Source organism: Capsella rubella, unplaced genomic scaffold, assembly GCF_000375325.1.
Source record: "Capsella rubella cultivar Monte Gargano unplaced genomic scaffold, Caprub1_0 scaffold_8, whole genome shotgun sequence".
Lineage (NCBI taxonomy): Eukaryota > Viridiplantae > Streptophyta > Magnoliopsida > Brassicales > Brassicaceae > Capsella > Capsella rubella.
This window is the reverse complement of record NW_006238916.1, coordinates 6463010-6488699: the sequence shown is the minus strand read 5'-3', so window position 1 is coordinate 6488699 and position 25690 is coordinate 6463010. Positions and strand designations below refer to the sequence as shown.

At 33.0% G+C, this 25690-nt stretch overlaps 6 protein-coding genes across 9 annotated transcripts; 5 read left to right on the top strand and 1 right to left on the bottom strand.

Moving 5' to 3' along the window:
* The first annotated feature begins 210 nt into the window (after positions 1–210).
* Positions 211–2510, top strand: LOC17875978 (protein NUCLEAR FUSION DEFECTIVE 4). The gene is made up of 3 exons (XM_006279548.2): positions 211–569; positions 992–1806; positions 1906–2510. Exons 1-3 carry the CDS (start codon positions 231–233, stop codon positions 2369–2371), a joined length of 1620 nt encoding a protein of 539 aa, XP_006279610.1. The 5' UTR covers positions 211–230; the 3' UTR covers positions 2372–2510.
* A 1574-nt stretch (positions 2511–4084) lies between these two features.
* On the top strand, positions 4085–5425 carry LOC17876068. The gene is made up of 2 exons (XM_023777611.1): positions 4085–4961; positions 5052–5425. The coding sequence occupies exons 1-2, from the start codon at positions 4085–4087 to the stop codon at positions 5423–5425; spliced, it is 1251 nt and encodes a 416-aa protein (XP_023633379.1).
* A 1104-nt stretch (positions 5426–6529) lies between these two features.
* Positions 6530–8863, top strand: LOC17876313. 3 transcript variants are annotated; one of them, XM_023788900.1, is made up of 3 exons: positions 6530–6580; positions 6707–6761; positions 7388–8863. In XM_023788900.1, exon 3 carries the CDS (start codon positions 7416–7418, stop codon positions 8169–8171), a length of 756 nt encoding a protein of 251 aa, XP_023644668.1. In that variant the 5' UTR covers positions 6530–6580; positions 6707–6761; positions 7388–7415; the 3' UTR covers positions 8172–8863. The 3 variants fall into 3 exon arrangements, with proteins under 3 accessions (XP_023644668.1, XP_023644662.1, XP_023644671.1); XM_023788894.1 differs by having other exon boundaries at positions 6531–6580; positions 6707–6780; XM_023788903.1 differs by lacking the exon at positions 6530–6580 and having other exon boundaries at positions 6683–6761.
* Positions 8864–11866: 3003 nt separating this feature from the next.
* Positions 11867–14514, top strand: LOC17875381. The gene is made up of 4 exons (XM_023788784.1): positions 11867–11939; positions 12611–13245; positions 13329–14149; positions 14270–14514. The coding sequence occupies exons 2-4, from the start codon at positions 12639–12641 to the stop codon at positions 14285–14287; spliced, it is 1446 nt and encodes a 481-aa protein (XP_023644552.1). The 5' UTR covers positions 11867–11939; positions 12611–12638; the 3' UTR covers positions 14288–14514.
* A 2339-nt stretch (positions 14515–16853) lies between these two features.
* LOC17875471 (protein transport protein Sec61 subunit gamma-1) lies at positions 16854–17930 on the top strand. Of its 2 annotated transcripts, XR_002834601.1 has the most exons (4): positions 16854–17001; positions 17104–17219; positions 17423–17486; positions 17701–17930. XR_002834601.1 is itself a non-coding variant. In XM_006281360.2 (3 exons), exons 1-2 carry the CDS (start codon positions 16908–16910, stop codon positions 17217–17219), a joined length of 210 nt encoding a protein of 69 aa, XP_006281422.1. In that variant the 5' UTR covers positions 16856–16907; the 3' UTR covers positions 17701–17930. The 2 variants fall into 2 exon arrangements, 1 of the variants encoding a protein (XP_006281422.1); XM_006281360.2 differs by lacking the exon at positions 17423–17486 and having other exon boundaries at positions 16856–17001.
* A 360-nt stretch (positions 17931–18290) lies between these two features.
* Positions 18291–21020, bottom strand: LOC17875974 (uncharacterized protein C227.17c). Its single transcript, XM_006281295.2, has 4 exons — positions 20777–21020; positions 19637–19729; positions 19068–19186; positions 18291–18726 (listed from the first exon to the last, which is right to left on the bottom strand). Exons 2-4 carry the CDS (start codon positions 19722–19724, stop codon positions 18604–18606), a joined length of 330 nt encoding a protein of 109 aa, XP_006281357.1. The 5' UTR covers positions 19725–19729; positions 20777–21020; the 3' UTR covers positions 18291–18603.
* Positions 21021–25690: the final 4670 nt, after the last annotated feature.

The following is a 25690-nucleotide window of genomic DNA, read 5'->3' as shown; positions in this document are numbered from 1 at the left end:
TTTTGTTAAATTTTGGTAAAAACACCATATGTTATACATTTGTTTCAGCATACCTCTGATTTTTAAACATTTATTTTTTCTCCTAAAATAATTTCAAAATATTTAATTTTAGTTTTGGACAAAATCAATTATATACTATTTGTCGGACAAGATCTTTGTTTTATACTTTTATTTCATTACTTTTTAAGTTTTTTTAAAAAAGAAAAGGTTTTGAGAGCCATTGACTGACAATGCCTTGGTGGCGTCACAAACTAGAGCACCTAGCCAACGACCGATGGCTAGTCTTCGTCTGTGCCATGTGGATCCAATCCGTCGCCGGCGTCGGTTATTTATTCGGCGGCTCTATGTCTCCGGCAATCAAGACATCTCTTGGTTATAATCAGAAACAGATCGCTCTCCTCGGCGTTGCTAAGAACCTCGGTGACGCTATCGGATTCGTCTCCGGTGCTTTATCTGAGGTCTCACCTACCTGGGTGGTTCTAATCGTCGGTGCAACCCAGAACCTTCTCGGCTACGGTGTTGTTTGGCTCGTCGTCACTGGTCAATTGCCTAATTTGCCTCTCTGGATGGTGAGAGATGAATCAGTTCTTGCATAAACACATTCGATTGAATGGTTTAGTCATAATTTTCCCTTGATTTTGAAATTTGGTATGAGTTCTCTGTTTTTGCTTAAAGATAAAATCATATATATGAAGCTTTTTACTAATGATAGACTCAGGCTTTGGTATCCTTTGTACTATGTACTGTATGTGATTTGATATGCTAAGTAGAGCATATATACATACTATTAGTAGCATGAGGAGATTAAAAGCTTTTATAGGTTAAGTAGTTATGTCACAAGTGTTACGCTTTAACAATCCAGTAAACATTTGCATTAGTAAGTAATTTTTCAACTGGGAACTTGCTTGCTATAGCAAGCACTTGATTTAATTTTCCTGATTCTGGTTTCTTGAACTCTATATAGAAAGTAAAACATTTTTAATTTATGCAGTTGTTTGTTGCTATTTTCGTGGGAACAAATGGAGAAACCTACTACAATACAGCATCGCTTGTGTCATGCATTCATAACTTCCCAGAAAGCCGTGGTCCTGTTGTGGGAATCTTGAAAGGGTTTTCTGGTTTGAGCGGAGCAATCTTGACTCAGGTTTATTTGATGTTCAACCCTTCTCATGATTCTTCGGTTATTCTCATGGTTGCTCTTGGACCACCAGTCGTGGTTCTTGCTCTACTGTTCATTGTTAGACCCGTTGAAAGAAGTTGCAGAACAAACATGCGATCTGATGATTTACGATTCCTGGCTATTTACGGTTTTTGTGTTGTCCTTGCAGTATATTTACTAGGATTATTGGTACTTCAGAGTCTTGTTGATATATCTCAAACAATTATCACAACCTCTGGAGCCATCCTTGTCATTTTCATGGTTGTTCCAGTTCTTGTTCCTTTTTCTTCAGTTTTCATCTCGGGTAATAATGTCACCTTAATGAAGCCCGAAGAAGGAACTTCCAATGTGGATCAGTATGAGGCTAAAACCTTAATTGAGAGAAGTGACATACTGTCGGAAAAGATAAGAGCACCGTGTATAGGAGAAGATTTCACCTTGTTACAAGCTTTGGGACAAGCTGACTTCTGGCTTATTTTTATGTCTCTGGTTCTAGGTGTAGGTTCGGGAATAACAGTTATAGACAATCTTGGTCAGATTTGTTATTCCCTTGGGTACAACAACACCAAAATATTTGTCTCACTGATCAGCATTTCCAATTTTCTCGGCCGTGTTGCTGGTGGCTACTTCTCAGAGCTAGTCATAAGGTACAAAACGTTAAAACCAACACTTCCACATCAAACATATATGTTAAGACACAACTGTGTTACTTACTGACGTTTCATCACTTTCTTCCTCTTGACTAGAAAACTCTCACTTCCAAGAACATTGGCAATGTCTGCGGTTCAGGCGATAATGTCTATAGGGCTCATCTACTATGCAGTAGATTGGCCCGGGAAGATCTACGTAGTGACCATTGTAATAGGAATGGGTTATGGTGCTCATTGGGCGATCGCTCCTGCTTCAGTCTCCGACATTTTTGGCCTGAAGAGCTTCGGTTCTCTCTATAATTTCCAGATTACAGCTTTGCCTATTGGGTCGTTTGTGTTCTCAGGTGTGATTGCTAGTAATATCTATGACTACTATGCCAGAAAGCAAGCCGGAACCACCGCAAAGACTGAGTCGCTAGTCTGCACGGGCTCAGTTTGTTATTCAGTCATGTGCGGTCTCATGTCCATGTTGTGTCTAATGGCTATGGTGTTTAGTTTGAGTGTGGTTTATAGGACGAGGAAGTTTTACTTGAGGCTTCACCACCGAGTCTCAAAGACTTAAAATAGTGTAGTCTGTAAGCAATATTGTCATTTACTTTAGTCTTTAATTTGGTATAGATATATTATATGCAAACTATGAGAAATATGTATGCAATTTCGACTTTCGAGTTCCAGACTCAAAAATCACTAATTAGAGTTCATATTTAAATCAAAATGCAATATTTTAAGATAATTAGCCAAAAGAGGTTAACGTGTTTTGAGTTTGAAACATAACTGGTTCTTAGAACAATTACTTATCCTAACGACCAATTAGGAGCCGAAATGTAAACCAATTTTTGCCACTTGATAATTTGTATAGATAGAAAACAATCTTTTACATTTTAGGAGAAATATATGATATTGTTTTCTCTATTTGAAAAAGATCCACACTCCTTACTTTGACTTTGCCTTAAATAGAAATAGATAAATCAAAAATCTTTTGTTTTTCTTCTTAAAAGATATATAAATATGACTTTGAGAAACTTTTAAAAATAAGTAAATATGACTCTGAACAATATACTTACAAACCAGATTTAAATTTAATTTTTGCCAAATTTTGTTTTGATAGATAGAAAAAGAGAAGAAAATAATTAAATTCAGAGAAACACTAATTATAGTCTCTAGATTTTAAGAATGGAAATAATTTAAAATTGACCTCCAAAAGCTTTGACTAGGTAGATACATTTTGCGAATATAGGAAGGAAAGAAAATAAAAATAATTAGCAGTAATATAATCATGATACATTTTACCATAAAGAAAAAAGTATATGATGATTTGAAGCTTTATTAAATTTATAAATTGAGGTTCTTCATCTAGTAAATCTAACAAAGGAGAAAAAAACAAAATCACCTACAAGTCTAAAGCTTGATTCTTCTTCATCATCTACGTAACGTTCTTTTGTTCTCATTTGCTTATCTACTGTATATGTTTTTTTTTTCTTTCTCTTGTCTTTATATACTGTTACTGTAATATGAATATATATCTTTTCATTGGTGGTTCTGGTCTTTGGATTCTTCAGTTTGATTTTGGTGATCAAACCAAAGGTCTCGTTCTTCTTAACAAGTACATAGAATTTTGTTACTTTGGTTTTGATTTTTCTTGATAAATGGGTTGGTGTGATTTTGTATTTATGTCGTTATCACCTAACTTTGTTTTGGCATTTTACATATGTTCATAAACTTTTTAGTGTTTGCATAGAGTTATTGTTAGATCTCGATTACCTTGATTCAATTTTAGATACATCAGAATATTAGGATTTAGCAAAAAAAATGTTTGAATTCCGAATATGTTTTTAACAGATTTTTCGCGCGAAAACTCTGTTTCGAATTTACTATGTACCGAACTTTAGCGTGTTATATAATCTTGCGGCGGCGAACTTTGGCGCGAAACTTGTTGCAGATTTTCTAAGATTTGACATGTCTTTGTTGAGGTGTAGTTATTCCTCTTATGATTTTAACATCTAAATTTGAAACAGATCTTAGAGGTATATTAATTCGAAGAACAATATCGTTTGATCTTAAATTTCATGATAGATCTTTAACAAATTTTGGCGCGCAAAAAATATCTATGCATTTACACAACTTATTTTTTACATTGATTTAGTTTTAACTGTTATATGGTAAAGATGGTTCGGTATTATTCAAGAATTTGACCTTACATTATTGCAACTTTTGCTTGTTTCATTGACCAATTTCTCTGCTTTGCAGGATCTTGTGAAACTATTTTGATCAAGAAATGATGCAAATGGATGGATCAATAGCAGAAAGCAATAGAGAAGAAGCTAGAAGAGCAAAAGAAATTGCCGTAGAGAAGTACAAAGCGGGAGATCTTTCCGGAGCCAAAGAATATGCTGTCAAGGCCAAAGATCTTGATCCTCAACTTTGTGGCCTTCTCCGTCTCAATGCAGTTCTTGATGTGCGAACCGCTTTCGCGAAGAAAATCAACGGTGAATTAACTGATTGGTATGCTGTTTTAGCGGTTGACCCAACTGCGGATCTTGAAACTATCAAAAGCGGTTTCAAGAAACTAGCTCTTGATATACTTTTTGACCGTGATGAGTCTGTGGGTAGCATTGTTGAAGCACAGGAGATATTGGCTGATGCATGGAAGTTTATTGAAAATGTGAAGAGTTCTTATGACTCTAGCCGCCAAATGAATATATTCGTCCAAGATACCCGCAAGAATGGAGGGAGATGTGATAGACGCGAGATTTCTCCAACTATGATTAAAAGAGCTTTGGCTGAAAAGGCTAGGAATACAATCAAACTGAGTCTTGAGAGGAGTATTTCTGCTTCTCAACACTATAATGTTGGTGTTGCTGATGATGCTGAAGATATAAACCCTCTTGAGTATAATATGGTTCAAGAAAATGATTTCTATAACTTTGACAAGGACCGAGCTGAAGCTTCATTTGGAGAAAATGAAGTATGGGCTGCTTATGGCTATGATGACATGCCCCGGTTTTATGCACTGGTCCATAGTGTTGTCTCTCAAGAACCGTTCAAGCTGCGTATTTCTTGGTTGGATATCACAAATGATGATGAGCCGGCTACAAAGAAGTGGGTTGGTTCAGGGTTTTCAAAGACAAGTGGACGCTTCGCAATCAGGGAGCACATCAACACCGTGGATCCCAAGGTATTCTCACATAGACTGAAGTGGACAAAAGATGCTGAAGGGTTTATTCACATCTATCCAGCAAAAGGTGATGTTTGGGCTATTTATAAGAATTGGTCAACATCTTGGGCAGAAAATGGGTACGATGAAGAAGAATGTAGTGAGTTTGAAATTGTTGAAGTGGTTGAAGACTTTGATGAAGAAATAGGTTTGATGGTTTTGCCGTTAATGAAAGTCCCTGGATTCAAAGCTGTTTTTCGCCGCGACTCAAATCCATTTGCATTTTCAATCAAAGAACTGCTCATGTTCTCACATCAGGTGGTTTATCATAGGCTCACAGGTCAGGAAGGTGAGAATGTTCCTGAAGATTGCTTGGAGCTTGATCCAGCAGCTTTGTCAGGGAAGCTTCTCGGGCTTCTCACTTTGGACGAGCTTCTCACTGATGACGAGATGAGTGAATAGGAGGATTAAGTCAAGGCTGTGAAGGTTGTCACCAGAGTTTGAAATCCTGTTTTTATTTTTATTTCATTTTCATTTGCCTTTTGGTTTTAAGATTTGATTCAAGAAACTTCGTTAAAAGTTGAGTCAATATTGAAATTGTTGAATTTTTTTTTTATGTTTTATTTTGTTTTTGAATGTTGTTTGATGATGCTCCTATCCTAGCATATGCATGTGTATCTTGAAGCATGGTTTTCTTATTGTATGAGACTTTGATCTTATGTTATATATATCTCCCTATATGTCATATATACTACTACGCTAGAAAGTAAGACACTCTCTATCGTATTAATCTAGAATCTATAAGAACAAGACAGTACTCTCTATCGTATTGATCTAGAGTCTATCAGAACAAGATACACCTAATACAACTAACAATCTAACATTGTATATCTATCTTATTTGATCATCATTTTATTTTTTTAAACTAATACAGCATATATCACTGAATAATGTGTGAAATATTAATTAACTTAAAAGAAACAGGCTTCATCATGAGTTTAATGCGCATAGACTGTTTTGTCTGAATAATCTGTTTTAAGACCACATTACATAGTTTTACCCTTTGAAAATCTTTGTGGGTAAACAAGTGTGAAACATGATTGGTTCTAGAAAAATTAACGACCAATTAGGATTCAGATTTTATAACCAAATTTTGCCACTTAATCATTTTTATAGATAGACAATAATCTTTTACATTTTAGGAGAAATATTTTTTTTCTCTATTCAAAAAAGGTACTTTGACCTTAAATAGAGATATATACATAAAAATATCTTTTTCTTTTCTTTAAAGAGATATAAATATGACTCTGTTCAAAAGTTTATTTTATTTCTTTTTTTTAATGAAGAGAGAGAAATATATTACTTACTTTAAATGATTTATTTGGAAAAAAATCCCAATTCAAGATTTTGAGTAAGGAATTAATTAAAAATTGAGGACTAGAAATTTTGACCGGATGCATTAATGAATATGAGAAAAAATAATCGTATATTTTTTGAAGCTTTATAAAATCCATCAACTGAGGTTCTTTCATCTACTAAATCTAACAAAGGAGAGAAAAAAACAAAATCATTAACAAGTCTAAAAGTGTTCTTCTCTTGATTCTTCTCAACATAAAGGTTTGTTTACCTTCATCATCTACGTTACGTTCTTTTGTTCTCATTTGCTTATCTACGCTATATATATGTTTTGTCTTTCTCTTGTCTTTATATATATAATCTGAGTTGATACATCTCTCTTCATAGGTGGTTTTGGTGTTTGGATTCTTCAGTTTGATTGTGGAGATCAAACCAAGCTAAGGTATCGTTCTTCTTAACAGGTATATGATTATTACTTTGGTTTTGATTTTTTTTTGTTCTATTCCCATCTCATAATTCGTTTTGATAAATGGATTGGTGTGATTTAGTTTGTGTTTTTCCTCACTATGTTTATGATTCGATCGTTATCACTTATTCTTGTTTAGGCATATTTATATATCTTCATAAAAATTTTGTGTTCGTAGATGTTTATAGTTGGAACTCATTTACTATAGATTCAATTTTAGAGACATGATCAAGATCTTAAGATCTAGAACAATATGTATTTCAAACCCAAATATGTTTTCATAAGTGTCCTAGCTTCGTCTTATTTTTTAATTCTCTGATTTTGTAACGATATTTGGCTGGCAAACTTGTTGCATATGTTTTTAGATTTGACATGGGATCTTTACTGAGGTGTAATTATTCCTCTTATGATCTAGACATCTATTAATTAGACGAACGATATTGTTGGCTTGTAATTTTATGATTGATCTTGGGAGTGCAACTTAATTTACAAAACTTGATTTTATTGATTTGGAATTTTTATATGCAAAACTTTTCCCTCTTACTGTTTCAACATTGTTCAAGAGATGGAACTTACATTGTTGCAATCTATCGGTTTTGCAGGATCTTGTGACACTATCTTGACCCAGAAATGATGCCGATTGAAAGAACAGTAGAAGAAAGCTTTGAAGAAGAAGCAAGAAAAGCAAAAGAAACGGCTGTAGAGAAGCACAAAGCGGGTGATCTTGTTGGAGCGAAGGAATTTGCTGCCAAAGCAAAAGATCTTGATCCTAAACTTGGTGGTCTTCTCCGTCTCAGTGCAGTTCTTGATGTGCAGATCGCTTTCGCGAAGAAAATCAACGGTGAATTAACTGACTGGTATGCTGTTTTAGCGGTTGACCCAACTGCGGATCATGAAACTATCCTAAACGGTTACAAGAAACTCGTTTTTGACATCATCTACGACGTTGACGACACTGTGGGATATGATGAAGCAAACAAGATATTGGCTGAAGCATGGAACTGCATGTTTAGTGAAAGAAGGAAGAAAGCTTACGACAGGAGCCGCAAGATCAACATATCCCTACAAAATGGTGGGAGACGTGATGAACTCGTGATGTCTCCACCTCTGGTTGAAAAGCCTAAGAGTACAATCAAAGTGAGCCTTGACAGGTGGGCATCAGCTGAAGAAACTAACCCTATTCATTGTGAGATAGTTCCAGCTTCTGATTTCCTTAAGTTCGACAAGGAAAGAGTTGGCGAGAATCAGGTGTGGGCTGCTTATGATGACGACGGGATGCCCCGGTATTACGCAATGATACATAGTATTGTCTCTCGAGAACCGATGACGCTGTGTGTTTCTTGGCTGGATGCTATGAACGGTGATGAACCAGTTACAGTGAAGTGATTGAATGCAGGGTTTTGTATGACAGCTGGACGCTTCTCTATCGGGGAAGGACGTTTCAACACTGAGTATTCTAAAGCGTTCTCTCATAAAATGAAGTTTACAAAAGATGAGGCAGGGTTTGTTCACATCTATCCGAAGAAAGGTGAGGTTTGGGCTACGTATGCAAACTGGTCACCAAATTGGGACGACGATGATGATATGAGTATGTATGAGATTGTTGAAGTGGTTGAAGACTTTGACGAAGAAATAGGTTCGAGGGTTTTGCCGCTGATTAAAGTCCGTGGATACAAAACTGTCTTTCGTCGCGATACAAATCCGTGGGCAATCTCGACTAAAGAGCTGCTTAGGTTCTCACATCAGCTGCTCTATCATGATCTTACAGATGAAGAAGATGAGAATCTTCCTAAAGATTGCTTGGAGCTTGATCCTGGTGCTTTGCCATGGGATCTTCTCGAGGGACTTAGTGGTTAGGTCAAGGTCGTCGTCACTCAAGTTTGAAACCCTGCTTTTTTTTTTTTACTTTAAATTTGATTCAAGAAAATTCTGTTAAGTCAGTATCAGTTTTGTACTGATTCAGTGAACTTATCTTTGCTTTTTTTTATTTTGTTTTTGAATGGTGTTTGGTGCTCCTAGCATATGGTTGTGTACATGTCTTTAAGCAGGGTTTTTTATTTATTAAATAATTGGAATTAATGAGACTTTGATCTTTTGTTTTATTTTGGCATTCTTTCATATAACATATATGTACGTTGTTTTTTCATGCAACCGTAACTTACCATGGTTCTTGCGTTTGTGAATAAATAGTTTAGTACTAAAACATATCTAATATATAAATAGTTTAGTACTAAAACATATCTAATATATAAATAGTTTAGTACTAAAACATATCTAATATATAAATAGTTTAGTCCTAAAACATATCTAATATATAAATAGTTTAGTCCTAAATATCTCTTTTTTTTTGCTAAACAGTACTAAAACATCTCGTGATTGACTGATACAAATACTTTCAATCAGTGTGACAACAATCTCTCACACTTGACATCAAAGTAGACATGTACATTTAATAGTTAAAAAGAGATATAAAATACTTCAGACTCTTGTTGATTGATATTACACCAAAATATTTGTCTCAGAGCTAATTATACGGTACAAAACCCTAAAACCATTTCACTTTCACACCAAACATATATGTCAAGACAAAACTCTGTTTCTTACTGACGTTTCATTACTTTCTTCCTCGAATCCTCTTGACAAGAAAACTCTCACTTCCAAGAACATTGGAAATGTATTTAGGGCTCATCTACTATGCAAATAGACTTGCCCGGGAAGATCTACGTAGTGACAATTGTAATAGAAATGGGTTATGGCGCTCGTTGCGATCGCTCCTGCTTCAGTCTCCGACATTTTTGGCCTGAAGAGCTTCAGTTCTCTCTATAATTTCCGGATTACAGCTTTGCCTCGTTTGTGTTCTCACGTGTGATTGCTAGTAATATCTGTGACTACTATGCCAGTTTGTTATTTTTTATCGGATGTCCCCGAAGGGACAGCCAGTTTGTTATTTACTTGAGGCTTCACCGAGTCTCAAAGACTTAAAAGATAGTGTAAGCAAATTATGGGAAATATTTATACATTTTCTAGCTCCACAATCAAAAATCACTAATTATAGTTCATATATATGGCATATTATAAAATAATTAGCTTAAGAGATTTATGCGTTTTTACTGTTTTGTCTGTATGATAATTGTTTTTAGACCTCTTAAGTGGCTACATTACATTGTTTTACCCCTTGAAAATCTTGGTGGATAACAAGTTTGAAACATACTTTGTTCTTAGAACATATCCTATCGATCAATTAGGAATCAGATTTTAAAATTAACTTTCGCCAATTAAAAAATAGAAGAAACTGTCTTTTAAATTTTAGGAGAAAGAATAAATCTTTCTTGGAGATAAAAATATATACACACACACACATATATATATATATGCTTTGTTAAAACTAAATTGTATCAAGCAAAAAGAGAAATAAACACATATTTTAATATAGAGAAACACTAATTCTAGATTTTGAGAATGGAAATAATTTAAAATTGATCCCCATAAACTTTGACTAGATACATTTAGAGGAAATAAAATCAAATTAAATAGTAGATAATCATGATACATTTTACCATAAAGAAAAAAAAAGCTATATGATGTTTTGAAGCTTTATAAAATCTATAAATTGAGGTTCTTCTTCATCTAGTAAACCTAACGAAGGAGGAAAAACAAAATCACCTACAAGTCTAAAGCTTGATTCTTCTCAACATAGAGGTATATATGTTTTACCTTCATCACCTACGTAACGTTCTTTTGTTCTCATTTGCTTATCTATTGTAGTTTGTCTTTCTCTTGTCTTTATAAACTGTAATATGAATATATATCTCTTGTCATTGATGGTGATCTGGTGTTTGAATTGATCTTCAGTTTGGTTTTGGTGATCAAACCAAAAGGTCTTGTTCTTCTTAACAAGTATATAGAATTGTTACTTTGGTTTTGATTTGATTTTTCTATTCCCATCTCATTCGTTTTGACAAATGGACGTTGGTTTGATTTAGTTTGTGTTAATCCTGACTAAGTTTATGTACTTCGTTCGTTATCACTTTTTCTTGTTTAGGCAATATTTATATATCTTCATAAGTTTATTATTGGAACTCATTTGACTATATTCAATTTTAGAGTTATCAAGATATTAAGATTTTTGCAAGAAAATATGTATTTTAAACCCAAATATGTTTTCATAAGTTTCCCAGCTTCTTATTTTTAACTGATTTTCGCACACAAACTCTATTCCAATTTTACTATGTAACAAACTTTCGCTCGTAAATTCTCCAATTATTGTAACGCACAAACTTGTTACAGATTTTTTAAGATTTGACATGGAGTCTTTATTGAGGTGTAGTTATTCCTCTTATGATTTTAACATATAAATTTGAACAGATCTTGAGGGAAATATATTAATTAGAATAACACTATCGTTGGATCTGAAATTTCATAACAGATCTTTAACAAATTTTGGGTTCAAATAGTTTCAGCTTATTGTTTCAGCTTTGTTCATGAAATGGAATTACATAGTTGCAATTTTTGCTTGTTTTATAGATCAATCTCTTTATATTAATTGGAAGACCTTGTGACACTGTTTTGACTCAGAAATGATGCAAATAGACTATTAATAGGAGAAGGCTTTAGAAAAGAAGCTAGCTAGAAGAGCAAAATAACTATTTGGATTTGGGTTTAGGGTTTGCAACCACTGTTTTGAGAATTTGAATACTTTTTTCGAGTTATGTTTTTTTTGTTTTTAGTAAATGTGATGTATTTTGTTGCTACTTAATGTTGTGTTTAGTCTTGCAGCCTCTTCAGCCCTTAGAGATTTAAGGAGTCTTTATTCAAAGTATATTATATATTTTTTAAGGAAATAAATAACGCCTAAATATGATTTCTTTCTACAAAAATTTATAGAAATAAATTAAAATCCAGGAAAAAATGTTTTGACTGTAGAAAAAGCATGACTATAAATATCATATATAGAAAGAAATATTAATTTTTTATCATAAAGGTCAACATCCATGCATTAACCCCCTACCACAAATTCATTATCCTATAAAATTTGATTTTTAAGGTGTTATTACTTGAACGTCAAAGAAGAAGAAGAGGCAGAAAAAAAGATAAAAAGAAAATCACTCAAAAGTCAGCAGTTGTTCTTCCTCACTCTCAAGTCTCAACATAGAGGTAAACTCTTCAAGACCTTGCATGTCACCTTTAGTCTCTTGCTCTTTTAAAAATCTATATATTTCTTTTCCTACTTTTTCAGTGGTTTAGAAAACCTCCTTTGATATACATAGGTTTCATGTTATTTATTGAAATCAGTTTTGTCAAGATTTTGTTTAGGATACAAGATTTTATAAAATGTTATTTTGCCTATCTCTACGATATATGCTTGTAACAGAAAGAATGAGATCAATCATGGTCAGTATCATGGTAATGCTCTTTAGAAATATTTAGGTTTACAGATGTTTGTTAGATTTTTTTATAACAATTTTGTTTTTAATGAATTTCACCCTCAAACTATATTCTTAATTATGTTTGTTATGGAACAAACTTTCGTTCACAAATTCAGTTTAGATTTTTAATTTTGTGACAAATTTTCGAGGGCAAACTGTTTATTAATTATGTGTAGTTTTTCATAACTGTTTAATGCAGTTTGAATTTTAAATTTTATGATAATGTTTCGAGCGCAAACCATCTATTCATGATTTCGTTTTTTTCATAATTGTTTAAAAGTAATTATTTATGTACAAGTGTGATGTATTCCATATCTAAGAATTCAAATTCTTCAAGCATATATGTATTCGTTATTTCATTGTTTAAGAATTAGAACTTAGAATGTCTATGATTTGTAGGATCTAGTTTTACGAAGAGGCGATACAAATGGACGAATCAAGGAAGGAAAACATCCAAGAAGAAGCAAGAAGAGCGAAAATGATCGCTGTGGAGAAGTATAATGCGGGTGATCTTGTTGGTGCAAAAGAATTTGCAGTCAAGGCAAAAAACCTTGATCCTAAACTTTTTGGTGTATGCCGTCTCAATGCAGTTCTTAATGTGCATATGGCTTTTGAGAAGAAAATCAATGGTGCAGTGGATTGGTACGGTATTTTATCGGCTGACCCAACCGAGGATCTAGGAAAAATCTATAAACATTACACCAAAACAGTTATGGCCATTATCAGAGATCGTGATGACTCTATTCGTTACGTTGAGGAAGCATATAAACTAATGGCTGCCGCATGTAGAAACTTGTTGAGAGAAAAGCTAAAGCAGATTTATGAGAGGAAAGAAGCTCAACCTTCATCGAGAGTTCGGTTTAGAAAAGTTGAACCTCCATCAAGAGCTGCTGGTCATGTAACCCAGTTAATGGGAATGAATAGACCAGAAAACAAACGAAAGGAACCTTTGTCAACAGATATGCCTCATCTTCGGCAGTTAAGAAGAATCAGCGAAAAAGCAGGGATCAGACGTGATCTCGCACTTACTCGAGGTTTGGTTCAAAGTACTTTTGATGATATGTATATGAGTTTTAAAAAATATCTTCCCACTTCTCAATACAAAATATTGGTGCAGCTGCCAAAACAAAAACATATCAAGACTCCAAGAATTGCGATAAAGCCAAAAGAGTAAAGATTGCTGACAAAGAGGACCCTTATGTGGTAGATATGAGTGTCCCAGATCCAGATTTCTATCACTTTGACAAAGATCGAATGAAAAATTCATTTGGAGATAACCAGATGTGGTCTGTTTATGATGATTATGGAATGCCTCGGTTTTATGCACTGGTCCATAAGGTTGTGTCTCGAGAGCCGTTCAAACTGTGTATTTCTTGGATTAACAGCAAGAAAAATGACGAATTGGGTCCAATGAAATGGATTGATTCATATTATTACAAGACGAGTGGAAATTTCTCAATTGGAAGACGCGGCAACTACACCGCTCTCAACTCATTCTCACATAGAGTCGAGTGGCAAAAAGGCGCAAAAGGATTGGTGCACATATATCCAAAAAAAGGAAATGTTTGGGCACTCTATGAAAATTGGTCACCAGCTTGGGACATTTCAACTTCACTGGAAGTTATGAACAAGTTTGAAATGGTTGAAGTACAACAAGATTTTGATGACAAAGTAGGTGTGATGGTTGCACCGCTAGTGAAACTCCCAGGATTCCATACTGTATTTCGTCGCCATTCAACTTGGAGGACATATCCAAGGAATGAACTGTTCAGGTTCTCGCATCAAGTGGCTTCTCATTTACTTACAGGTGAAGAAGATAAGAATATTCCAAAAGGTTGCTTGGAGCTTGATCCCGCAGCTATGCTACCGGAGCTTCTCAAAGTTTTCACCGAAGAGGAGATGAGAGAAGTGGAAGATGCAGTCAATAAACCAAAAGGAGTAAGTTGATGAATTGAAGTACTATAAACTATTAACAATGTTATAATTGATATATATATATATATATATGAAGCAAATAGAAAAGTTGAGATGCATATTAATAAGAAGGTATGTGTGCAGGTTTACAAGGCAGTATAAGTGGAGGATTTGATACCGTAGATCCACTTTTTCAAGAAACCAAGTTTTCGTTTTTAGTTTTTATCTTTTACCTTTTGGTATTCGATTCAAGAAACTTCGATGAAGCCGAGTCCAATATTTTTATATTTTGTTTTGCTTTTGAATGTTGTTGGACGCTTCTAGGAATAATGATTGTATCTTCATGATGGATTTATGATTGGAATGAGACGTTGATTTTATGCTTTAAATGTGATTAAAAGAAGCAAATAGGATATTTTGTGTGTCATTAGTCTCCTACTTACATAGTAAAGGGAGAGAGGTCATTGAAAGAGACTTTGAAAGAACGTTTGATGAACTTGAATTGTTGGATTTTTGAGAAGAAATTTATTTCTTGAATATGAAGATAACAGTTCTCTCACAGCAACAACGCTGAAAAAAATTCTTCTTTGCTTTTCTATAAAACGACAAATATAAACGTTTGGAAATAATTGCTATTGCACAATGACACCGTAAACAAATTCAAACTTTAGGCGCGTTATTTGCTAACGAATAATTTTAGCGATTTATTTATTTATTAAGAAATAATAATATTTGTAAAGAGGTATTTTTTAAATTCTCCCTATTACTTTTACTATTGGTCTAGTTTTTTCCTTTTATATTAGATTTTGGAATTTAAAGAAAAAAAAAACTATTTTTTGGTATTTGGGTTTCAAATATAGGTAACAAGAATAGGATGCATTATTTTGTTTATAAAATGTGTTAAACAATAAAAACAACATAAACATAATCAAATATGTATAATTTTGAAAACATTTATGAAACGTTCAATAATTTATATATAATAATATAAATGAAAAATGCGGTCAATACATTTTTGGTGTTTATTTAGACGGTTTGTTATACATGAAAATTAGATATTTTAAAAAGAATGTTACTCATATGGGTGCCTTAATTACATAACGATTATTTTCCTAAAAAATACTATAAAAATAGAATATGAATTTTTTTTCCCAAAAAGGTGTAAAATCCGAAAAATAAAGAGAAAAATTGAATGGATACACCGCTTTTAAAAAAAATCAGTCACTAATTATTTTGTTATTGATGATGTGTAATTGTTTTCTAAAGTGGTTTTTAACGACTCTTCCATAGATGTATCACGCCTTCATTTTTTCCAGCCTCGCTTTCATTTTTTCTAGTGTCATCTTCATCACCATTCTTTATTGTCATTTTGCGTTCATACCTTTTACGTCCACCGTCGTTTTGAACAATTGTTGTCGCTATCTTAACGATTTCCAAAAGAACATGCCTTTTGTATCACTATACAAGTAGAAAAAATCAAATGTGTAAAAGTAAAACCTTTCCTGAACAAAAAAAAAAAAAGAAAAATTGAAATTTCATTTACATTTCACCATGCAAAATTTTTTTTTAGCAAAATTTTACCTTTCAGTCTTATAGTTTAACAAAAAAAATTTATAGGAATACCTTTTATCTTTTTCTTAGTTTCCCTTTTTTAAATGTATTTCATTGATCCCAAAAAAAAAAAAAAATCTCATCTCCATTTTCTTATGTAAAAAACAAAACTTTTACTTTAGCTTTTAGTAATACCAACTAGTGAGAAACACACATAAGACTATAGTTAGCATAATTTTTATTTTCTATCTTATATAACATATAAAAGTTATAGGAAAACGTATACATGTGATGACAAAAAAAAAAAAAGGGAAAACATTTACATCTAATTCGTTTTCTTCTAATTTTCCCTTTTTCAGTATTTCATTGTTGAAAACAACATAATTCTCATAGTAATTTGCTTTAGTAGAAAACAAAAAGTTTCACTTTACTCTTTTGGCTTTTAATAATACCAACCAGCCACTAACATAAGACTATTATTGGTTATATTAAATAGATTTAAAGAAAAATATTAAATGTGTCAAGATTCATTTTTAACAAAATATTGGCTGCTTCAAAGCACACTGATGTTTACGCTTACGTACAATTGAGAGATATGGCAAAAAGTTAGTTACTGAAAAATGCACATTTTCCTACACAACTTTTCAAAAAAGTTATTTATAAATTTTTTATCAAAAATGCCTTAAAAAGTTTAGATGTAAAACGTTTCTCAAACAATCGTTCAAAACCTATATAAGTTTAGTATATTGGAATTGTTCATTTGATTGTTACGGGTATTTGTGGCTACAAAGAATGCAAGTATTGTTGTTCGTTTAATCGTTGCAAGCGAATACAATATTCTCCGATTAAAATGTTTTGATTACCAATTTGTGATGACAAGAAAAAAAAAAATTACAATTTGATTCAGCGATCAAAAAACGCTGCTGCAATATGTTATATGCTCGATTTGCAAGTTGGAACCATGATCCCAGGCCCAGCTACTAATAAAATTTTCAACGAGCGTTGCCTTGTTACAAGCCCATTAATAATGGATCTAGGCCATGTATTGTTACAAGCCTATTACTATGTTGACGTGGTAAACTTATCCTACGTGTCATCAAAGCTCGGTTTGTGATTGGTCGTTGTGACGTTCTTTCTTCCTTCCCTCTCCAATAAAACAAAAAAAAATAAGAGAGAAATTGTGAGTTTATTTTGAGATCATTCGAAAGCAAAAAAATACATACAGATCGCCATGGACGCCATTGATTCCGTCGTTGATCCTCTCAGAGACTTCGCTAAGGATAGCATTCGTCTCGTTAAACGTTGTCACAAGCCAGATCGCAAAGGTAACAATCCTTCGATTCGATTTGGTGGATCTGTTGTTTTTCGATTTATTCCGATTTGGGGCTAAATTGATAGATCTGTTTTTGTTTTGGTGTGTTTTGTAGAATTCACGAAAGTGGCTGTTCGTACTGCGATTGGGTTTGTAGTGATGGGGTTCGTTGGCTTCTTTGTGAAGCTCATCTTTATTCCGATCAACAACATCATCGTCGGTGCTACTTAGGTAAGAATATTAAAAAAAATCGATTTTTTTTTCTTTTGTGTGTAACTTTTGATGATTTTGTGCATTTGATCATGATCGGTTAAGTCATTGTATATTTGGGAAGCTTGTATGTTAAAAGTGATATAGATTGAAGCATTTCAATTTCAATATATAGTTGTTTGGTTGCAGACTTATATATGAGTCTGATTTTGATATTTATCTAGGAAGCTTTTGTGGTAGTGATATTAGATTCAAGATCTCTGAGTCTGAAGCACTTCAATTGCAAATGTAAGTTTGGTATAATAGATAGAAAACATTCTTGTTTGGTTGCGGACGTATTATTTATTAGTCTAGAATCTGATCATGTAAGAGATTTGTGCTGAGCATAAGATGGTTGAACGATTGGGAAAGATATTTGCTTAGTTCTATTCTACTACATGATGTGCTTGTATTCTCTGGGACTTACTACTGTTCTAAGCCTTTGTTTGGTGTGTTTTTGTAGGAATCAAAGGACACAAGTCAGTTGTATGTTTTTGAGGAAAGAAGATTAGAAATTTTCTTGTGTCAAGGCAGCACATGTCAGTTCTGTGTTTTTGTGTAATTGGATTCCATTTTGTTTCAATGTTCTTTTTTGGTTCTTTTTTGAGTTGGAAACAAAACAAAAATCAGACTTTTCTTGAATGTAGATCAAACTAATTTAGTAAGCCAACTAATTGATGTTCTTTTGCACCCTATGCACGACCTTAGTCTCCCCAAGTTGGGTAAAAGATGTGATAAATTAAATGGGGTTATTGGTTGTTTCGAAAGTCTATCTATGCTCATCAACACAATACACCTATCTTTAGATGAATGCTTTTGGTGAAACTCCCCTAAAATTCATGATGAAGCATGTGGCCACTTCACTTTGGAATCTCATCATCTCATTATAGTCATCCTATAATTTCAATATTGTTCCAACATATCTCTTCTCTCTTTTATTTTGGAAATTTTTGGTTTTTTTACACTTTTTTCAGCCTTTCAAGTTAGCATCTCATAGAGTTAAATCAAAGTCTTAAGATCCAACTATTTGATTGCTACAAGAAAACACTGGTATATCTCTAATATCTCGAACATTATCAATAATAAGCTCCTTATAGATGTAAGATTTTATTTAGCTGTTGTTACCAACCAATGAAATACATCCACAATCCAATAAATGATCTTAAAACATATATCCATCTTTCGAGGTACGCTTCTTTGGAGATCGAGGTATAACTTAAGTTTGCTCAAGTGTTCAAGGTAAGCTATGACAAAAAGCTTTTTCTAGCCGGCAGAATAATTTGCAGACATCTAGGCTCTAGCAGACATCAAGTTTCTTGGAAGTAAAAAATCTCCATCAAGAATGGAACGAATGAAACTGTACCTTCTAACAATTTGGATTCTCCAAATGCCCAAAAGTCTCATTCCAATGACTTGAAGCTTCTTCATGTGTTCGCATAATCCAAATATGTTTTGCCGCATCTGCCATCTCCTTCTCTTCTAGAATTTTCTGCAATTGTCAGGCCTTAAATATCTTGGAACATAACAGACACATACATAAAGTATAAACAGTGGATCTGAACCATGTGTTGTGTAATATTGGACATGTGGTGCAGAAGGACAATGTCCATATTTATCTTTTTCCGCAATACAGAATTGATGCAGAACATAAGAGCTACACCAAGATAAACCCATCTTAAAACAAGTGTGATTCACATAACTCCAAATCATGATTATTTGAGATAAGCTAGTCTATGTGATATCCACTAGATGGTCTAATATCCTCTTGAGTAGACAAAATGTAATGAAGAATGAATTAACTGCATGATAAAAAATAAAAAAAATACAAACCTCGGCTTCAGAAACTCTTTTTGTCTTTAAAGAAAGACAATCAAAGAGATCAGAGAACTTCTTAGTACAATCATCAAGTCTGCCAACCCGGTAATACTGCTGCATTTGGTAAAATGGTGCTGCAAAGAGATTAATCTATGAAACTCGATGTCAAAAGAAGAGAAAATAAGGCATAGCTTACGTGAATGGAGCAAGAGAACATTATAGATGAAGTAAATGCAACACAAACAGCAGAAACATAATGCAGAGAGAGCATACTAGAAAAAATTCCAAAGGGTTTAGTGAGTAAGATGTTCTTTCCTAACCCCTAGCGTATTCAAGAAACAAGTAAGTGATGCCATTTTTTTTAAGACTATGCTATTGTTTTGTACTCAACCAATGTTACTGGTTATGTTCTAGACCTCCCTTCAACAAAACATACATTGAGGAATGGTTTTCAGAGATTCTTTGATGGTTTGAAAAGCTATATCATTGCTAAACTCTGTCCCCAAGGTTCTCTAGTATATAACAGGCAGAACAATATGCAGAATCATAAAAATGCGATCAGGTGAGGGGAAACGAAGACTTACAGTAGCAGAACCAGAGAGCGTCGAAGCATTTGGTGCAGGACACGCGCCGTCGCACAGCTGAAGAGTCTTCTTCGTTCTCGGAGCTCATCGTGCCTGCTAAGTCCGGGAAGAAGAAACGGGTCAGGTGTTGTTGTGTTCGGGTTAAGATTTTAGGGAACAAACGAATGGTTTGTAATTTTTAATTAGACTGATTCGGACCCGCGTTACAGCGCGGAGGAAATAATTACATATATATAATTTTTAACGGATTAGAATATGTAACATTTTAATTTTGTTAGAGTGCAATCGATTACGGTAAATCATATATTTGTATAATAAGTTTAAATAAAATAATAAAGGAAAAAACGAGTAAATAATCATATACTGAGTTTTGATACAATGAAAAACACGGTGAAAATTTAACAGTACGAAATAATAGTTGTCGATAAATTATTCATTTTGACAATTTTTGTAGTAAAAGTAGGAATATACGTAAAAATTATATATGTATTCGGGTTAAGTTGGGTTAAGCTAAATTAGATTTGTAATTTTTGGTTAGGGACCAAACAAAATGGTTTTTGTATTTGTTTTTTTTTTCTGGTCAACTAAAATTGTTTTGTATAATGTATATCGTAAATAAAACTTTTTTTGAGCTAACGTAACGTTTGAGCCATGCCAATTTGCTTATCACATTACATAGTCACATTTTTAGTCCTAATCACGTTGACTGGTAACAATGAACCTTTTGACTAATATTCCTCCCTAATAACTCCCACAAACTCTGGTCTGGTCTCTTTGGTTCTGTTTACGGACTGGGCCTGTCGTGTCAGAATCCATATTTTCACATGTCTATGAATCATCGCACGTTTGGCTTTTTATAGATAGGAACCGGGTTCTCATAGTATTATGATTCTTTAAAGTATGATCCAAAATCAAATCAAGCAACGAAACGAACAGTGAAATGGCAGATCGCCTAGATTATAAGGCTACAACAACATGCGATCCTAAACTCGAATATCAAAAGACAGCGATTATCACAGTGAACATACAGCTATAAGACATGAATCTAAAAACAGAGAACTTATGAGAAGAATCAGAGGCCTAACAGCAGAGAGAAGACGAAGATCGAAAACCTTAAGAGGGAGAGAGAGAGGAGCTCACCTGCAAGTAACTATCAGGGAGAGGAGTCTTGCGGCTACGTGAGTGAGAAATATGAGTCTAGGGTTTTCGCATCCTCCTTGTGATTCTTCTTTTACCATTTTGCCCTTATGCGTTTTGGGCCTTTTCTATTTTATTTTTTTCTGTTTCTTTAGTGATAACTGATAACCAAAGCAAAAATGTGAAATTCTCTTTTTTTCTTTTTTTGAACAACAATGTGAAATTCTCTTTCAAATTATAATTTATTTTTCTTTCGATTTTTCCAATGATAAATTGTATAAATCTTAGTTAAATGTGATGATTAGTTTGACAAAATCTAAAATTAGTGATTTTATTTTTGCGAACATTATAAAAGAACAAAACACCCTAACCGTTATGAGTTAGTTTTGAAAAAAAATATGGATTTGATCATTATATTATAGGAATCACAGCTAAATCATTGGACACAAAAAAAAAAGTTTATTTAAATGCATATTCATGTAATGGAGCTGTTGATTAAATTTCGGTAGTTAGATTTTTCGTAAAATAATATAGTTTACACATTAAATATCGTAAAATCAAAAATAAAATCGTAGAATCATAATGCAGTAACCATTTTTAATTCAAACATATCTATAACAAGTTGGTTTTAGTTAATATTAAAGGATAAATTTATTTTTATTCAACTATTAACGAAGGATTAATGAGAGATGACGGTAGATAAATTTGCTCTAAAACGTTGAATCAAACATACATGCATGTCATCATTAAGTCATTGAAAAAGTTAATTTATTTTAGGTAATTGGGTAAAATTATATAGTTTGGGCGGGATTTGATAGAATATATATTGTATAGATGGAATTGAGCCGAGACTGGAAGTATAAAAAAAATTTAATCGAAACAATATATTACAGGAGGACTAGTACAAGTATAGCCCAAATTATAATTATTCTTATAATCATGTCTAGAGCTCACGAAACTGTGAGTCACGGCCCTAGTGTATGATCTCAACAAGGTATGATCTCATTCATAGATAGGACTCTCAACAACATGTACATTGCGTGTGTTTGGGATCCCCAAACAAACATATATTTTGGGTACAAAATGAAATCACACACAACGAACACACATGAACGGTTTGCCTAGAGGAGGCCAAGCATTTTCCCCCTAACATGCTTCTTTCTTTTTTGCTTTTTTAAATTAAAGTATTTTATTGGTAAATCTTGAACATGCAGCAATTCTCCCTTCAATTCAATTTTTATTTGACTCCTTCTGGTGAAACTCCCCTAAAGTTCATGATGAAGCATGTGGCCACTTCACTTTGGCATCTCATCATGTCATCCTATAATTTTCTCAATTGCTCCAACATCTCTTCTCTCTTTTGTTTTGGAACTTCTTGGTTCTTACACTCTTTTTTTAGCCTTTCAAGTTTAACATCTCATCATAAGTTAAATAAAAAGTCTTAATATCCAATAACTAATAGCTACAAGAAAACTGGTTGGCTTAGCTATTCATGATATATTAGAAATTTGGAAGGAGTCTTATATTCTTGCTAGATGAATTGATAAAATATGCATATACCAAGAAATCATCAAAATATGCATATGATAAAATAAAACGTATTTAATCAAAAGATCATAGTCATTGTTCTTTCGTGCGCCGTTGGACATTTGCTCATGTGTGACTCGTCTTGCCATTTCTTATCGGTGTTTAATGGAAGTGATCAAAAGAAACTTCTCTACCATTTTGACCTCCTCATTATATTCCTTCATATGTAATAATATAATTTAAATATACGATTCCAATTATTGTACCTCGAAACCAATGGTTTTAGAAGTTCATCAAAGTTGTAGTTTGGTCTCCAAGTTAGCGAATTAAGATTAAACGTACGTATCAAGAACCTACCCCACGTCAAAGTTTTATATGGGACCTAAGCATTAAGCAAATCATTCACTATAACTATTTTTAGTTTTGAGTTGCAAACTCAAAAACACATTGAAATCTTGAATATGTTACCGTAGTATTTCCACGCATTGTCGTTAGAATTGTTTATGCAGTTTAGAGAATAGTTATCATTGTTTAATTCGTGTTTAAGTTGTATTTACGTTTCTTAGGTGTACTAAACATAAAAACAAAAAGAAACAAACTACAATAATTATACAAAACATGCGGCCAAAATAATAACAATGTCAAATATGTATGGACATTAATCTTGAAGTACGGTTTGTAATCTTACTATTTAATTACATTATTGTGAGTGCTGATCTACCAAACTCCTGAAAGATTTTATATATATGTGTCATTTCAAGAACTTAAGTTTGCTTGTGTACATGGCGAATGTCTCTTCAAATAGCGTCATGATGATAAACAACAAGTATTTTAATACCTAAAAACACATATACTTTCAAAACTTGGGAGTTAAAATAAACACATGTTGGTCTGTGAACAGACGTACACAATACCAAAGCATCGCCATGACATAATTGTTAATTATGTTATCATTTGAACTCCAAAATAAAGCAAAAAAAATACAATTGTTATGTTATGATCGTCACGTTTTGGTTGAACTGTGTTTGTATTTTTAAATTATTACATTCGTTTCTACTTTAATTATTAATGTTTTTAAATATAATATAGAGTTAATTTGTAATTGTTCGTGTATCAACGTAATGCTTAGATATTTATTATATAGACAGATCGTATTGACGCTTGGTGGTCACTCGGAGACGGGAGAAAACTGTGTGCGGAATCATGTATCCTTTTAAAGAGTGTATAAATGAAATTATATGCATACGACAATGATCACGATTTATTCTAGTTAATTCAAGTTACGTATTGTTTCTAAATCAGAAAGTTTTGAGCTTTTGTTCCATATCACACGAAAATTTAGAAAATACAAAATAATGTCCAATATCGGAATAAGAGATTTACACGTATAAGAGATATATAAAAGGAAAAAAGAATAAAAGAGCATTGCAGATTTTGTTTTATTATAGTTTGTATCTTAATGCAAAACATTATATATCAGCCATCAGATGTGATTAGGAATACTGCACACAAACAATATTATCACATAATAATTTTATATATTTTATCAAACAGAATATTTCTTTTTTGATAAAATTATTTAGCCAAAATTAACATCCTGCTAGTTTGTGTTTTTCGTTAGAACATAATTTCGATGCCTAAGCATATATTTATGCGGATTTAGCATCAAATTTTGATTTTACGGTTTTGGAGAAAATATGTGATTCTACAATTCAACAGCTACAACATTATTCACAATTTTTAGTTTCAGTTTCTGTATTATAAGTCTATAAGCCCTCGTTTCCCTCGAAAATTTGATAACCAGAACCAATCAATCATCCACCATTGATACTAAAATTTAAAGCTTATCTCCACGATCCTTCTTTGTTTTATTATGACATATGATAGTCACTAAGCATGATAATATAGCTCTGAGACAAAACCAACGTGTTAAAAACTTAAAAGACAAGCGGCCGCCTAGACCAAATCACATGGAAAGACTTGGGAGTACTTTAAAGTATATTCTAGTTCTAGGGCTTGGAAGTATGTAGAAGCCGTGAATCGTATATGATCTATATAGGTGTCAACGTATATACGCAGCTTGACGACATCATCCCACCAAATGTTATTTGTTTGGAGCACCTGATTTTTCTACTAAACAAAACTATATATGGTTTAGCACAAGAAACAAGTTACGTTAGTTATTTTTATTTTTTACTAAGAGCATGTGTATTGATCTCATTGGCGTAGGCTATTCGATATCTCAAAAGATCAGGGCAAGATCTCTTTGCTAATTAAGTTCGACTTTCCGATCTTTGTTTGGTCCGCTTTATATGATTTGGAGTAGGCCGCTTGTCTTATTTAACACGTCGGTTTTGTCTCAGCTACATTATCATCATATATGCTTAGTGGTTATCTTATGTAAGCAGAGATGCAATTTGCAAAAACACTATATGTATATCATTCTTATACTGAACGTTAATACATAGGCATAGACATGGCTGCGCTACATATAGTGAACTCAAGTTGGATAAATTAAGGTATAGCTAGATATGTTTCGCTTAATTCACAATGAGATGTAGTATTTTTCCCATTACCAAAATAATTAATCTTTGTTTACCTTGGCTCAGTAAAACATAATTAAATAAATCATTTTCGATTGCCTAGGCAACATAAGGCAACATAAGAAGTAATTACAATGCTACATATTAACCATGAATCCGATAAGCACAAAGTGGAGTATAAAAATTTAAGCGAGTAAAGTATATTTAATGGTACGTAATAATTAAAAATACATAGTGAATTGAAAGAAGAAAACGATATAAAAAGCTGAGAAAATTATAAATAAACATTTTAAGTCATTTAAAAATAATAATAATAATAATACGTATTTGAAGGAGTCTTTCCCCTTTTCATACAGAAGTAGAAACTCTGGAGTGGGCGATACGATGCATGATTAGTCATAATTTCAGAAACATTTTTTTTTTTACCGACTGTTCGGACTTAGTAAAGATGGTGTCTTCTCCTCACGAGTAGCCGGCTTTTTCTGTCTAATTGAAAAAAATCAACATTGACAGAAAAGATTTCTCATCATTCTCTATATCTCTTATTCCTAGAAATCTAAATGTAAAAACGGATTTCTCGGCTCGTAGAGCTCGTTTTAGTCCGCATATATAAGTTTCTACTGCCTATCGAATTGGTTCGCTTGAGCCTTCTCCTGGTTTAGTTGATGACAAAAAAATATATAATAATAATGTATCGTTGATACTCAGCGAACTAAACTGAAGTAGATCCCACATTATTATACTTAATCATGTTCATTGCAATTCTTACAAGCAAACCTTATTTTTTATGTATACTTAATTAATTGATTCTGCTAAACAAAAAAAAAAGTTTAAAGAGTTTGAACAA

Bases quoted from the DNA above. Each gene is read 5' to 3' on its own strand.
- LOC17875974 (XM_006281295.2), bottom strand. From the start codon at position 19,724: ATGAGCTCCGAGAACGAAGAAGACTCTTCAGCTGTGCGACGGCGCGTG. The intron at 19,187-19,636 runs GTAAGTCTTCGT...ATCTCTTTGCAG, and splicing joins CGCTCTCTGGTTCTGCTACT to CACCATTTTACCAAATGCAG. The intron at 18,727-19,067 runs GTTTGTATTTTT...TGACAATTGCAG, and splicing joins AAAGAGTTTCTGAAGCCGAG to AAAATTCTAGAAGAGAAGGA.
- LOC17875381 (XM_023788784.1), top strand. From the start codon at position 12,639: ATGGACGAATCAAGGAAGGAAAACATCCAAGAAGAAGCAAGAAGAGCG. The intron at 13,246-13,328 runs GTTTGGTTCAAA...ATATTGGTGCAG, and splicing joins TGATCTCGCACTTACTCGAG to CTGCCAAAACAAAAACATAT.
- LOC17875471 (XM_006281360.2), top strand. From the start codon at position 16,908: ATGGACGCCATTGATTCCGTCGTTGATCCTCTCAGAGACTTCGCTAAG. The intron at 17,002-17,103 runs GTAACAATCCTT...TGTGTTTTGTAG, and splicing joins TCACAAGCCAGATCGCAAAG to AATTCACGAAAGTGGCTGTT.
- LOC17876313 (XM_023788900.1), top strand. From the start codon at position 7,416: ATGATGCCGATTGAAAGAACAGTAGAAGAAAGCTTTGAAGAAGAAGCA.
- LOC17875978 (XM_006279548.2), top strand. From the start codon at position 231: ATGCCTTGGTGGCGTCACAAACTAGAGCACCTAGCCAACGACCGATGG. The intron at 570-991 runs GTGAGAGATGAA...TAATTTATGCAG, and splicing joins CTAATTTGCCTCTCTGGATG to TTGTTTGTTGCTATTTTCGT. The intron at 1,807-1,905 runs GTACAAAACGTT...CCTCTTGACTAG, and splicing joins TTCTCAGAGCTAGTCATAAG to AAAACTCTCACTTCCAAGAA.
- LOC17876068 (XM_023777611.1), top strand. From the start codon at position 4,085: ATGATGCAAATGGATGGATCAATAGCAGAAAGCAATAGAGAAGAAGCT. The intron at 4,962-5,051 runs ACATCAACACCG...ATCCAGCAAAAG, and splicing joins ACGCTTCGCAATCAGGGAGC to GTGATGTTTGGGCTATTTAT.